This window comes from Rhinoraja longicauda, chromosome 38, assembly GCF_053455715.1.
Source record: "Rhinoraja longicauda isolate Sanriku21f chromosome 38, sRhiLon1.1, whole genome shotgun sequence".
NCBI lineage: Eukaryota > Metazoa > Chordata > Chondrichthyes > Rajiformes > Arhynchobatidae > Rhinoraja > Rhinoraja longicauda.
Genome location: NC_135990.1, coordinates 4,122,508 through 4,138,118, shown reverse-complemented (window position 1 = coordinate 4,138,118; position 15,611 = coordinate 4,122,508). Strand labels below are relative to the sequence as shown.

Below are 15,611 nucleotides of genomic sequence, written 5' to 3'. Positions count from 1 at the left end.
GGGTCTGTTTCTACGCTGTACCTCTAATGGTCTAAATTTAGAGTGAACCTGGTTCAGGAACAGTTTCTTCCTCACCACTCATCAGACTACTGAGTTCATAAGTGATAGGAGCAGAATTAGGCCATTCGGCCCATCAAGTCTATTCCGCCATTCTATCATGGCTGATCTATCTCTCCCTCCTAACCCCATTCTCCTCCCCATCACCCCTGACACCCGCACTAGTCAAGAATCTATCAATCTCCGCCTTAGAAATATCCACTGACTTGGCCTCCACGGCCCTCTGTGGCAGAGAATTCCACAGATTCACCACCCTCTGACTGAAGAAATTCCTCCTCACCTCCTTTCTAAAGGCGCGTCCTTTTATTCTGAGGCGATTGGACGCTTTGCAGAGGTGTAGTCAACCTGTTGCAGAGAGCGAAGAGTGACACAAAATGCTGGGGCAACTCAGCGGGACAGGCAGCATCTCTGGAGAGATGGAACGGGTGACGTTTCTGGTCGAGACACGACTTCAGACATTACAGAGAGCGGATCCATTTCCTCACAAATAGAAAGAAACAGCAGTGATGCATGACTGACTTTACACGAGTTACATTTACTAGCGCAATGCAGCTTTAGTATTGATTTTCGGGGCAGGTTGCACTTGCAATTAATACAAATAAGAGTGAAAATTTGCAAAAGCAGCTTTCCTCCTTCGAAGCATCAGCAGCAATGTAATGGCCAAGCGTCACAATAGCTAAACTCCGACCTCGATGAGATATAAATCTGAAGGTTCTCAGCTTAAGTTAATAAACTACCTCACCCTGGGTCAATGGTGAAACTGCTCTATTGATTTCCCCACTACTAACACCCCCTTTAAAAGCAAGTTAGCACAAATTAATTGTTGTTGGGTGGATAAGGACGTGCCACGACGAACAGCGAGAGAGAGAGAGAGAATTCTTCTCTCCGTCTCCACTCCATTGCTTCATCTTTTGTTTTAATACTATCCTTGATTTCCCCTGTTAGCCACGGATGCACTACCTTTCCTGGTTTGTTCTTTTGCCAAACTGGGATGAACACTTGTTGTAGTTCATCCATGCAGGACTTTCTTCATATGAAGAAAGACTGGATAGACACGGCTTGTACTCGCTGGAATTTAGAAGATTGAGGGGGGATCTTATAGAAACTTACAAAATTCTTAAGGGGTTGGACAGGCTAGATGCAGGAAGATTGTTCCCGATGTTGGGGAAGTCCAGAACAAGGGGGTCACAGTTTAAGGATAAGGGGGAAGTCTTTTAGGACCGAGATGAGAACGTTTTTTTTCACACAGAGAGTGGTGAATCTGTGGAATTCTCTGCCACAGAAGGTAGATGAGGCCAGTTCATTGGCTATATTTAAGAGGGAGTTAGATGTGGCCCTTGTGGCTAAAGGGATCAGGGGGTCTGGAGAGAAGGCAGGTACAGGATACTGAGTTGGATGATCAGCCATGATCATATTGAATGGCGGTGCAGGCTCGAAGGGCCGAATGACCTACTCCTGCACCTATTTTCTATGTTTCTATGTTTCTGTGTTTCATTTCTATGTCAGATTGAAGGCATCAGCTAAAGCTATTCCCCTCTCTCTACTGTTCAGACTTCTATCTAGTATCATCTGTGCATGGGTCTACTGTGGATAGGGTGAGCAGTTTTAAATACTTGGGAGTCCACATCACAGAGGATCTGACATGGGCAACGCACATTGCCGCACTGGTGGGTAAGGCAAAGCAGCGCCTTTACCACCTCAGACAGCTCTGAGGATCCTTCAATGCTTCTACTCTGGGGCTGTAGAGAGCATCCTGTCCGGCAACATCACAGCCTGGTTTGGGAACAGCTCTGCCCAGGACAGGATGGCCCTGCAGAGAGTAGTGCGTTCGGCTGAACGCACCATGGGAAGTACACTCGCCCCCCCTGCAGGACCTATACATCAGGAGGTGCAGATCCAGAGCAAGCAAGATCATGAGGGACCCCTACCACCCCAGTAACGGACTGTTCCAGCTGCTACGGTCAGGCAAACGCCTCCGCTGTCACGCTGTGAAAACGGAGAGGATGAGACGGAGTTTCTTCCCACAGGCCATCAGGACTGTCAACTTTTATAACTCCAGGGACTAAATTTTGTCTACACTATATTAACTTTATTAACTTTATTTAAATGCTGTAACTGTAATTCTTTTTTGTGCACAACCCGCAGGCATTGCCACTTTCATTTCACTGCACATCGTGTATGTGGACGTGACAAATAAACTTGACTTGACTTGTTCCCAGTCTCGGAAACTGACTCCACCAAATGCAGTGGAATGGAATGTCGGACATGATTCATCATCATCATCATCATATCATCATATACATACAGCCGGAAACAGGCCTTTTCGGCCCACCAAGTCCGTGCCGCCCAGCGATCCCCGTACATTAACACTATCCTACACCCACTAGGGACAATTTTTACATTTACCCAGCCAATTAACCTACATACCTGTACGTCTTTGGAGTGTGGGAGGAAACCGAAGATCTCGGAGGAAACCCACGCAGGTCACAGGGAGAACGTACAAACTCCTTACAGTGCAGCACCCGTAGTCAGGATCGAACCTGAGTCTCGGGCGCTGCATTCGCTGTAAAGCAGCAACTCTACCGCTGCGCTACCGTGCCGCCCTACTTTCATCTACTGGAAGGAACTCATTCAACCACTGAAAGATACGGCAACTGGGAAACAGGCCCTTCGTCCCATCCAGTCCACGCTGGCCATCGAGCACAATGGTTCACACAATGGTTCTGTGCTACCCCACTTTTGCACCCACTCCCCGCATCATTTAGCGAGGGCAATCAACCCGCAAACCCGCACGTCTTTGGCATGCGGGGGGAAACCGGAGCACCTGAAGAAAACCCACGTGGTCCCAAAGGGAAAACGTTCAAAGTCCACGTAAATAGCAGCCGAGGTGGGAATCGAACCCTGGGTTCCTGGTGCTGTGTATCAGTTGTGCCACTGTGTCGCCCACAACACTAGTACCTTGGGTTTGATGGGTACAGGTAACACCATGATCCAAGTGGCGTGAATACCTAACACTGATGTAGCAAATGAATCTCCAGTGTCCTCCCACAAGACATGCGGGTACGTAGGTTAGTTGGCCTCTAAAAATAGCCCCTAGTGTGTAGGGACTGGATGCAAAATGTGATGATGTAGAACTAGTGTGATGGATGCTAGTCACCGGTCAAATGGTCAGTTGTCCAGCACGTGTGCGTGATAGTGCTAATATAAGACAATAACTGCAGACGCTGGTACAAATCGAAGGTATTTATTCACAAAATGCTTGAGTAACTCAGCAGGTCAGGCAGCATCTCAGGAGAGAAGGAATATGCGACGTTTCGGGTCGAGACCCTTCTTCAGACTGATGTCAGGGGGGGCGGGACAAAGGAAGGATATAGGTGGAGACAGGAAGATAGAGGGAGATCTGGGAAGGAGGAGGGGAAGAGAGGGGCAGAGGAACTATCTAAAGTTGGAGAAGTCGATGTTCATACCACTGGGCTGCAAGCTGCCCAAGCGAAATATGAGGTGCTGTTCCTCCAATTTCCGGTGGGCTTCACTATGGCACTGGGGGAGGCCCATGACAGAAAGGTCAGACTGGGAGTGGGAGGGGGAGTTGAAGTGCTCGGCCACCGGGAGATCAGTTTGGCCAACACGGACCGAGCGCAGGTGTTGAGCGAAGCGATCGCCGAGCCGGCGCTTGGTTTCGCCGATGTAAATAAGTTGACAACTGGAGCAGCGGATGCAATAGATATTGATAAATGATGGTGCTAATGTGTGGGGATCACTGGCTGGTGCAGACCTGGGGAGCCTAAAGGCCTGTTTCCACGTTGTATCTCCAAATCGAAGATAGACACAAAATGAAGATACACAGGAGTCTGAAGAAGGGTCTCGACCCAAAACGTCACCCATTCCTTCTCTCCGGAGATGCTGCCTGTCCCGCTGAGTTACTCCAGCATTTTGTGCCAAAGTCCCACTAAATCTCCTCTGTTACTGATGACTTGCAAGGTGCAAATTGACTGCATAGAAATGACCAGGTACTCTAAAGGCCCTGTCCCACTTAGGCGACTTTAAGGCGACTGCCGGCGACTAGGCTGTCACCAAACATTTGCCGGGGTGTCGCGGGCATGATCGTGAGGAGTCTTCAATGAATCGTAGCAGATCTCGGCGTGTCACGGAGAAAAATTCCAGATTGGAATTTCTCCACGCCAGCTGGCTTGTGGCCAGGTATCGTAGCTTATTGCGGACGCTGTCTGTCGCACGCTGTCCCCAGGTTTGCTAGGTTGTCGCAGATGCATTTAGAAGCACGTAATATTAAATTAAGAAAAGGCATTTGAAGATACCAGAAGATAGTTTTGTTTAACCAATTTATTTACCGTCAGGACATTTGACGGGTAGATTGGAGGCGGCAGTTTGACGGTCAGGTGAGCGTGGGAATTTCGCGATGTTTCCGAAGAGGGTGTAATCTCTTAGCCAGGTGCTAGTTTCACAAAAAAAGTGACTTGTATCGACCTGACTCGGCATTGTCGTGGTCATTGTCGTGGTCATTGTCGTGGTCGTTGTCGTGGTCGTTGTCGTGGTCATTGTCGTGGTCATTGTCGTGGTCGTTGTCGTGGTCGTTGTCGTGGTCGTTGTCGTGGTCGTTGTCGTGGTCGTTGTCGTGGTCGTCGTCGTGGTCATCGTCGTGGTCGTCGTCGTGGTCGTCGTCGTGGTCGTTGTCGTGGTCGTCGTCGTGGTCGTCGTCGTGGTCATCGTCGTGGTCATCGTCGTGGTCATCGTCGTGGTCATCGTCGTGGTCATCGTCGTGGTCATCGTCGTGGTCATCGTCGTGGTCATCGTCGTGGTCATCGTTGTGGTCATTGTCGTGGTCATTGTCGTGGTCACTGTCGTGGTCATTGTCGTGGTCGTTGTCGTGGTCATTGTCGCGGTCATTGTCATGGTCATTGTTGTGGTCATTGTCATGGTCATTGTCGTGGGGTCAAAGAAAATATCTGCTACGACTTTGACAGTCGCCGGCAGTCGCCTTAAAAATCACGTAACTGGGACAGGCCCTTAAGTGAACCATTGGAAATAAGACGTCCTGAGAACACAGTGGCACGGTGGCGCAGCGGTAGAGTTACTGCCTTACAGTGAATGCAGCGCCGGAGACCCGGGTTCGATCCTGACTACGGGTGCTGTCTGTACGGAGTTTGTACGTTCTCCCCATGACCTGCGTGGGTTTTTCTCCGAGATCTTCATTTTCCACCCGCACTCCAAAGACGTTTTAATCGGCTTGGAGTTGTATACTTAGTACAAGTGTAAAATCGTCCCCTAGTGTGTGTGTGTGTGTAGGCTTGTGTTAATTTAGTTCAGTTTAGAGATACAGCGCGGAAACTGGCCCTTCGGCCCACTGGGTCCGCGCCGACCAGCGATCCCCGCACATTAACACTATCCTACACACACCAGGGGCAGTTTTTACATTTACCCAGCCAATTAACCTACAAACCTGCACGTCATTGGAGTGTGGGAGGAAACCGAAGATCTCGGAGAAAACCCACGCAGGTCACGGGGAGAACGTACAAACTCCGTACAGACAGCACCCGTGGTCGGGATCAAACCCGGGTCTCAGGCGCAGCATTCGCTGTAAGGCAGCAACTCTACCGCTGCGCCACCGTGACCGCCCGGTTATGTGCGGGGATCGCTGGTCGGTGCGGACTCGGTGGGCCGAAGGGCCTGTTTCCATGCTGTATCTCTAAACATGAAACATAGAAAATAGAAACATAGAAAATAGGTGCAGGAGGAGGCCGTTTGGCCCTTCGAGCCTGCACCGCCACGAGGTGTATCTTTTAACCTGGGCGTTACATTCCACATTTCATCCCTCCTTCTTTTCCTATGTTAAGATCCACTGAAACTATATTATGTTTTCTCAACACAACATTTCCAAAGCTTAGCCGATCCATTTCAATTCATGTCTCCCCTGAAGGAAATTGCATTCGGTGGCTTAGAGGTAATTCATTTTGTGCTCCCAACACTTCACCATGGTTTATGAATATACTGCGACTCTTTTTATTTACCAGATGTGTCAGGAGCACCACATGACATCAAGTGCCAGAATATCGACACCATCACAACTTGTGTCTTTATGATATCGACGTGCTGTTGAATTTGAAGCGTTTTAGATGCCTTCTATTCCACACCATTGGAATATTAATTGTTCAGGGAAAAATTGGACATTTAATAAGTAGGAGATGGACTGCAGATGATGGTTTAAATCGAAGGTAGACACAAAAATGCTGGAGTAACTCAACGGGTCAGGCAGCATCTCTGGAGAGAAGGAATGGGTGACGTTTCAATAGACAGTAGACAATAGACAATAGGTGCAGGAGGAGGCCATTCGGCCCTTCGAGCCAGCACCGCCATTCAATGTGATCATGGCTGATCATTCTCAATCAGTACCCCGTTCCTGCCTTCTCCCCATACCCCCTGACTCCGCTATCCTTAAGAGCTCTATCCAGCTCTCTCTTGAATGCATTCAGAGAATTGGCCTCCACTGCCTTCTGAGGCAGAGAATTCCACAGATTTCGGGTCGAGACCCTTCTTCAGACTCAAAAATCGAAAAGATGGAACCCGGGTCTCCGGCGCTGCAAGTGCTGTAAGGCAACAACTCTACTGCTGTGCCACTGTGCCACCCACAATTTGCTGGAACAGTGTGCAATATTTGCCTTTGATGCAGCGAATAAACCTTGAAGTTTATGCATGTGTGCGTGGGGCACTGATGAAATATCTTGCCTATTTTAATTCCCGTCGAGAAAGATGTACGAGATTCTGCTGCAGTTGTACAGGGCCTTGGTGAGGCCGCACCTGGAGTATTGTGTGCAGTTTTGGTCTCCTAATCTGAGGAAAGACGTTCTTGCCTTAGAGGGAGTACAGAGAAGGTTCACCAGATTGATCCCTGGGATGGCGGGACTTACATATGAGGAAAGACTAGATAGACTGGGCTTGTACTCGCTGGAATTTAGAAGACTGAGGGGGGATCTTATAGAAACATATAAAATTCTTAAGGGGTTGGAGAGGCTAGATGCGGGAAAATTGTTCCCGATGTTGGGGGAGTCCAGAACCAGGGGTCACAGCTTAAGGGTAAGGGGGAAGTCTTTTAGGACCGAGATGAGAAAACATTTCTTCATACAGAGAGTGGTGAGTCTGTGGAATTCTCTGCCACAGAAGGTAGTTGAGGCCAGTTCATTGGCTATATTTAAGAGGGAGTTAGATGTGGCCCTTGTGGCTAAAGGGATCAGGGGGTATGGAGAGAAGGCAGGTACAGGCTACTGAGCTGAATGATCAGCCATGATCATATTGAATGGCGGTGCGTACAGGCTCGAAGGGCCGAATGGCCTACTCCTGCACCTATTTTCTATGTTTCTATGTTTCTATCTCGTACATTATGGTCAACAGAGTTGGAGTTTGGAAGTGAGGATATGTCAAGCTAAGACTCTGGAATGGTGGCCCTTTGGTTGAGAGCACAACCTAATGAAGATTTAAAGACCCAGATCTATTCCTCTGGTCACAGTTTGACCAAAACCACTCAGTGGCCATCCGAGCGTCCAGGATTGAGATTCAGTTGAAGGCTTCGCGAATCCCTCAGTAAATTGAATTTTCATTTCGACCGAGTCAACTCACGGCTAAATTTTGAGGCGCAAGGAACTGCAGATACCGGTTGACAAAAGAAAAAATGCGGAAGTAAGGGCGGCCACGGTGGCCTAGCGGTAGAGTTGCTGCCTTGCAGCGCCGGAGACCCGAGTTCGATCCCGACTACGGGTGCTGTCTGTACGGAGTTTGTACGTTGTCCCCGTGACCTGCGTGGGTTTTCTCCGAGATCTTCGGTTTCCTCCCACACTCCAAAGACGTACAGGTTTGTAGGTTAATTGGCTTGGTGTAAGTTGTAATTTGTAAATTGTCCCTAGTGTGTGTAGGATAGTGCAAGTGGACGGTGTGATCGCTGGTCGGCACGGACTTATCGGGCCGAAGGGCCTGTTTCTACATTATTTCGAGGGTCTAAACTCTAAAGTCACTTCAATCTTATTATTACTTATTATCTCGACCTGAAATGTCACCCATTCCTTCTCTCCTCTGATACTGCCTGACCTGCTGAGTTACTTCAGTATTTTGTGAATTATCACTCCAAAGACGTACAGGTTTGTAGGTTAATGGCTTGGTATAAATGTAAAAATTGGTCCCTGGTGTGTGTAGGATAGTGTTAGTGTGCGGGGATCGCTGGACCGGGCCCTGGTGAGACCGCACCTGGAGTACTGTGTGCAGTTGTACAGGGCCCTGGTGAGACCGCACCTGGAGTACTGTGTGCAGTTGTACAGGGCCCTGGTGAGACCGCACCTGGAGTACTGTGTGCAGTTGTACCGGGCCCTGGTGAGACCGCACCTGGAGTACTGTGTGCAGTTTTGGTCTCCAAATTTGAGGAAGGATATTCTTGCTATGGAGGGCGTGCAGCGTAGGTTCACTAGGTTAATTCCCGGAATGGCGGGACTGTCGTATGTTGAAAGGCTGGAGCGATTGGGCTTGTATACACTGGAATTTAGAAGGATGAGGGGGGATCTTATTGAAACATATAAGATAATTAGGGGATTGGACACATTAGAGGCAGGAAACATGTTCCCAATGTTGGGGGAGTCCAGAACAAGGGGCCACAGTTTAAGAATAAGGGGTAGGCCATTTAGAACGGAGATGAGGAAGAACTTTTACAGTCAGAGATTGGTGAAGGTGTGGAATTCTCTGCCTCAGAAGGCAGTGGAGGTCAGTTTGTTGGATGCTTTCAAGAGAGAGCTGGATAGAGCTCTTAAGGATAGCGGAGTGAGGGGGTATGGGGAGAGGGCAGGAACGGGGTACTGATTGAGAGTGATCAGCCATGATCGCATTGAATGGCGGTGCTGGCTTGAAGGGCTGAATGGCCTACTCCTGCCATTTGACAAAAGAAAAAATGCGTGAGTAAGGGCGGCCGCGGTGGCGCAGCGGTAGAGTTGCTGCCTTGCAGCGCCGGAGACCCGAGTTCGATCCTGACAACGGCAATCCTGCACCTATTGTCTATGGTCTATTGTCTATTGACAGCATGGACTCGGTGGGCCGAAGGGCCTGTGTCTGCCCTGCATCTCTAAACTTAACTGAAAGTCTGAAGAAGGGGCCCCAAGTCGAAACGTCACCTATCCATTTTCTCCAGAGATGCCGCCTGACCCGCTGAGTTGCTCCAGCAATCTTGTGTCTGTCTTTGGTACAAACCAGCGTGTGCAGTTCCTTGTTATTGCGTGGCTGTGTCTGTAATTCAGGGATCGATGCTGTGATGGATTTCTCTGTGCGGATGAGGATTCGTGGTCCTCGCGACAGTGGAACAGGGGAACGAAGCCGCTAAACCCTGATGAATACCATGTGTCCCAATCACCTCCGTGCCTGAAAAAGATTCACAGCGTGGCCATGTCATTGCTGGTTTCGAGTGTGAGATGAGAAAGATGATTGCATCCAAGCCGATCAATAAAAAATCATCAAATGTATCGTCCCGGAATGAAATTCACTGACATCTTCCAATTTGAACAAGGGTCTCGACCCGAAACGTCACCCCTTCCTTCTCTCCAGAGACGCTGCCTGTCCCTCTGAGTTACTCCAGCTTTTTGTGTCTATCTTCGGTTTAAACCAGCGTCTGCATTTCCTTCCTGCACTTCCACCCTCTTCTCTCTACGCCGAGCCCTTCACACGGTGGCGCAGCGGTAGAGTTGCTGCCTTACAGCGAATGCGGCGCCGGAGACACGGGTTCGATCCTGACTACGGGCGCCGTCTGTACGGAGTTTGTACGTTCCCCCCGTGACCTGAGTGGGTTTTCTCCGAGATCTTTGGTTTCCTCCCACACTCCAAAGACGTGCAGGTTTGTAGGTTAATTGGCTTGGTGTGAATGTAAAAATTGTCTCTAGTGTGTGTAGGATAGTGTTAGTGTGCGGGGATCGCTGGTCGGCGCGGACCCGGTGGGCCGAAGGGCCTGTTTCCGCCCTGTATCTCTAAACTAAACTAAAATTAAAATTACTTGGATAGGAAACCAAGAGCATAGTCACGTTCCAGGAACCACTGAGAATGGGTGCATTTATAAATGGCCAGCTCACTCCAGCAATTCTGGAGACAAGCCACTTGCTCCAGTCCATTGCCCAAGTTCAACACCAGGCAAAGTGCCAGAAGGTCATAGCGATAGGAGTAGAATTAGGCCATTCGGCCCATCAAGTCTACACCGCCACTCCGAGATCTTCGGTTTCCTCCCACACTCCAAAGACATACAGGTTCGTAGGTTGACTCAAAATGCTGGAGTAACTCAGCGGGTCGGGCAGCATCTCGGGAGCGACGGAATGGGTGACGTTTCGGGTCGAGACCCTACTTCAGTCCATAGTCGGGGTCTGGAATCTGAGGAAGGGTCTCAAAACAAAATGTCACCCATTCCTTCTATCCCGAGATGCTGCCTGAACCGTTGAGTTCTCCGGCATTTTGTGTCTACCTTCGATTTTAACCAACATCTGTCGTTTTTTTTCCTACAGGTTTGTAGGTTAATTGGCTTGGTATAAATGTAAAAATTGTCCCTAGTGTGTGTGGGATAGTGTTGGTGTGCGGAGATCACTGGTCAGTGCGGTCAGTTTTCGAACTTTAGATAGTTCCTCTGTCCCTCTCTTCCCCTCCCCCTTCCCAGATCTCCCTCTATCTTCCTGTCTCCAACTATATCCTTCCTTTGTCCCGCCCCCCTGACATCAGTCTGAAGAAGGGTCTCGACCCGAAACGTCGCCCATTCCTTCTCTCCTGAGATGCTGCCTGACCTGCTGAGTTACTCCAGCATTTTGTGAATAAATACCTTCGATTTGTACACTGGAATTTAGAAGGATGAGAGGCGATCTTATCGAAACGTATAAGATTATTAAGGGGTTGGACACGTTAGAGGCAGGAAAAATGTTCCCAATGTTGGGGGAGTCCAGAACCAGGGGCCACAGTTTAAGAATAATGGGGAAGGCCATTTAGAACTGGGATGAGGAAAAACCTTTTCAGTCAGAGAGTTGTGAATCTGTGGAATTCTCTGTCTCAGAAGGCAGTGGAGGCCAATTCTCTGAATGCATTCAAGAGAGAGCTAGATAGAGCTCTTAAGGATAGCGGAGTCAGGGGGTATGGGGAGAAGGCAGGAACGGGGTACTGATTGAGAATGATCAGCCATGATCACATTGAATGGCGGTGCTGGCTCGAAAGGCCGAATGGCCTCCTCCTGCACCTATTGTCTATTGTCTAGTGTACCAGCATCTGCAGTTATTTTCTTATACTGGTCAGTGTGGACTCGGTGGGCCGAAGGGCCTGTTTCCGCGCTGTATCTCTAAACTAAACTAAGCTAAACATCACCTCCTGGTAGTTGCAAACACCCTCCAATTGCTCCCCTTGCACGTCAAACCCAATATGATATTCATCTTCCACCAAGTTGCATTGCCTGAAGAATCAGTCAGCCGGCCAATTGTGTTCAAACATCCTTGTCAAATATAAATCAACATATGTTGAACTCACAGCTGACAGGACAAACAATGCATTATTCAAGTCTTTTGAAATCCATCCCAACGACAGTCAGTCCGTGCACGCTACTACAATATTTGTACCGATAAAGTCTTTGCCACGCAGCAAGAAAGCAATTACTCACACTGGCGCAGATGCCGCTGAGTATTTATCATGTTCATGGGAAAGTGACTGGAGCGGGCGTGGAGGCGGGTGCATGTGTAAAGGTCGAGAATGTATCACCGACAACCTGGTGGTGCAGCGGTAGAGTTCCCGCCTCACAGCGCCAGAGACCCGGGTTCGATCCCCACCACGGGTGCTGCCTGTACGGAGTTTTGTACGTTCTCCCCGTGACCTGCGTGGGTTTTCTCCGGGTTCCCCTGGTTTCCTCCCGAACTCCAAAGACGTGCAGGTTTGTGGAGCTCAAAGTGAAGATGGACACCAAACGCTGGAGTAACTCAGCGGGACAGGCAGCATCTCTGGACAATAGACAATAGGTGCAGCAGTAGGCCATTCGGCCCTTCGAGCCAGCACCGCCATTCAATGTGATCATGGCTGATCATTCTCAATCAGTACCCCGTTCCTGCCTTCTCCCCATACCCCCTGACTCCGCTATCCTTACGAGCTCTATCTAGCTCCCTCTTGAATGCATTCAGAGAATTGGCCTCCACTGCCTTCTGAGGCAGAGAATTCCACAGATTCACAACTCTGACTGAAAAGGTTTTTCCTCATCTCCGTTCTAAATGTCCTACCCCTTATTTTTAAACTGTGGCCCCTGGTTCTGGACTCCCCCAACATTGGGAACATGTTTCCTGCCTCTAACGTGTCCAACCCCTTAATAATCTCATACGTTTCGATAAGATCCCCTCTCAGCCTTCTAAATTCCAGTGTATACAAGCCTAGTCGCTCCAGTCTTTCAACATACGACAGTCCCGCCATTCCGGGAATTAACCTAGTAAACCTACGCTGCACGCCCTCAATAGCAAGAATATCCTTCCTCAAATTTGGAGACCAAAACTGCACACAGTATTCGAGCTGCAGTCTCACTACGGCCCTGTACAACTGCAGAAGGACCTGGAGAGAAGGAATGGGTGACGTTTCAGGTCGAGACCCTTCTTCAGATGTTACACCCAAAGTGGAAGCCTAATTGCAGTGAAATTCACTTCACACTCCCGAATTTGGGGGACTGATGGTCTGCCAGCTGACCCATTTATCAAAGGACGCAGTTAGCTGAATCTTGTGCAGAGAAATCATGGACATTTTTCAAAGATGAGTTTCCCCTTGGCGATTTGAACCGAGTGTTTATCCATCAACCCACATCATTAAAAGATGATTATCACACTGCTGTTTTCGAGAGCTTGCGGTCTGTAAATAAGCCGTTACATCTGACCAGGGACAATACGCAACAAAATACTTAATTGGTTGCAAAGCATTTTTGGACATTTGCCGGTCATGGAAGGACATATATTAAATTCATAAGGGATTGGACAGGCTAGATGCAGGAAAAATGCTCCCCATCTTGGGGGAGTCCAGATCCAGGGGGCCACAGTTTAAGAATAAGGGGCAGGCCATTTAGGACTGAGATGAGGAAAAACTTTTTCACCCAGAGAGTTGTGAATCTGTGGAATTCTCTGCCACAGAAGGCAGTGGAGGCCAATTCACTGGATAGTTTCCAAGAGAGAGTTAGATTTACCTCTCAGAGGTAACGGAATCAAGGGATGTGGGGAGAAATCCGGAACGGGGTACTGATTCTGGATGATCAGCCATGATCTGTGGAATTCTCTGCCACAGAGGGTAGTTGAGGCCTATAGTTAAGAGGAAGTTAGATGTGGCCCTTGTGGCTAAAGGGATCAGGGGGTATGGAGAGAAGGCAGGTACGGGATACTGAGTTGGATGATCAGCCATGATCATATTGAATGGCGGTGCGTACAGGCTCGAGGGGCCAAATGGCCTACTTCTGCACCTATTGTCTATGTTTCTATGTTTCTATGATCACATTGAATAGCGGTGCTGGCTCGAAGGGCCGAATGGCCTCCTCCTGCACCTATTGTCTATGTTCCTACACGTTCAGGCAGTCGCCACAAGAACATGGGACCTCAGGTGAATCCACTGGGCATCAGTGGCTAATGAAAGAGATGAGTGAAGAGACTGAAAAGCTTCTTTGTTATGAATCCTTTGTGGCAACACAGGCTTTCTCACAACACACCTTTGTGTCTTGAGTTATCCTTCACAGAAGATCGAAGATGAAAACTAAAGCTGGCCCTTACATATGCCCACAGCAGCAACGTTTTGTGGGCAATGGGCCAGTATGCGTGTGACTGAACTATTGTCTTGGTGCTGGCTCGAAGGGCCGAATGGCCTACTCCTGCACCTATTGTCTATGTTTCTGTGTTAGCTGGGAGAAAGTAACAACAAAGGAAACAGAGATAAAATCAAGGGGACAGTCAGACTGGTCGGAGAATCGGTAAGGGGTAGGGATGGAGAGAGAGAGGGGGAAAGCAAGGGTCATTTGCAGTTGGAGGAGTCAATGTTAACCATATTTTTCTGTTTCTTTCTTGCAGATGAACCGGCCGATTCAGGTGAAGCCAGCTGACAGTGAAGGTCGAGGAGGTAGGCAGTTAAATCAAAATTAGACCCTTGCCTGGAAAAATAGCCTCCCGTCTGCCTGTGTAGCTCAGGCTCAATAAGCCACTGCATTGTGTCGCATTGTGTCTCAACAAGAATTGTAATCGATTATCATGTGCCTGTCAAATGGCATTCTGTGCCAAGTGAGATTGAATTTGTCTCCTTAATGCCCCTTCTCTTCATTGGGAAGTGGGCAAATGTTTTGCTTTACTGACAGTCCTGGATAGCTGTTAGAAACGTAGAAAAATAGGTGCAGGAGTAGGCCATTCGGCCCTTCGAGCCAGCACCGCCATTCAATATGATCATGGCTGATCATCTGAAATCACTACCCCTGTTCCTACTTTCTCCCCATATCCCTTGATTCCATTAGCCCAAAGAGCTAAATCTAACTCTCTCTTGAAAACGTCCAGTGAATTGGCCTCCACCGCCTTCTGTGGCAGAGAATTCCACAGATTCACAACTCTGGGTGAATTTTTTTTTGCTCATCTCAGTCCTAAATGGCCTACCCCTTATTCTTAAACTGTGACCCCTGGTTCTGGACTCCCCCAACATTGGGAACTTTTTTCCTGCATCTAGCCTGTCCAATCCTTTAAGAATTTTATATATTTCTATGAGATCTTCTCTCATTCTTCTAAATTCCAGTGAATGAAAGAATAATGCAGGTTTCTCCTCGCTGTTGGCGATGTCAATGTGTTGAAACAATTGCCATCAGCAACACAGGTGATGAGCCTAAACTAATGTAGTCTGGGCAAGGTCTAGGCTTGCCTTGTCTAGTCTAGGCTTGTATACACTGGAATTTAGAAGGATGAGAGGAGATCTTATCGAAACGTATAAGATTATTAAGGGGTTGGACACGTTAGAGGCAGGAAACATGTTCCCAATGTTGGGGGAGTCCAGAACCAGGGGCCACAGTTTAAGAATAAGGGGTAGGCCATTTAGAACTGAGATGAGGAAAAACTTTTTCAGTCAGAGAGTTGTGAATCTGTGGAATTCTCTGCCTCAGAAGGCAGTGGAGGCCAATTCTCTGAATGCATTCAAGAGAGAGCTAGATAGAGCTCTTAAGGATAGCGGAGTCAGGGGGTATGGGGAGAAAGCAATGGGGAGAAGGCAGGAACGGGGTACTGGTTGAGAATGATCAGCCATGATCACATTGAATGGCGGTGCTGGCTCGAAGGGTCGATTGGCCTCCTCCTGCACCTATTGTCTATTGTCTATTGTCTATTGTCCCTCTTTGATTCGCAGCTAAGGCAGGTAAATGGTTTACAAGTGTTTGCTTCCTCTACTTGTCGACATAGTGAACAACTGAGACAGGTAGCAATTGCTGTGAGAGGTGGAGAGATGGACTTGCTATTTTACTCAATCACTCATGAACCTGGGCCAAAGGTTGGACATGTAGGGGGAAAAAAAAACTGCTG

General features: G+C 48.6%; 1 protein-coding gene across 10 annotated transcripts in view; it reads left to right on the top strand.

Moving 5' to 3' along the window:
• LOC144610988 (CUGBP Elav-like family member 4) overlaps positions 1-15,611 on the top strand; it is a 588,785-nt gene that overhangs the window by 376,499 nt on the left and 196,675 nt on the right. For all 10 annotated transcript variants that reach the window (XM_078430068.1, XM_078430065.1, XM_078430069.1 and 7 more), the window contains one exon: positions 14,133-14,181. In XM_078430068.1, coding sequence (XP_078286194.1) covers positions 14,133-14,181 — 49 coding nt within the window. The remainder of the gene's footprint in view (positions 1-14,132; positions 14,182-15,611) is intronic.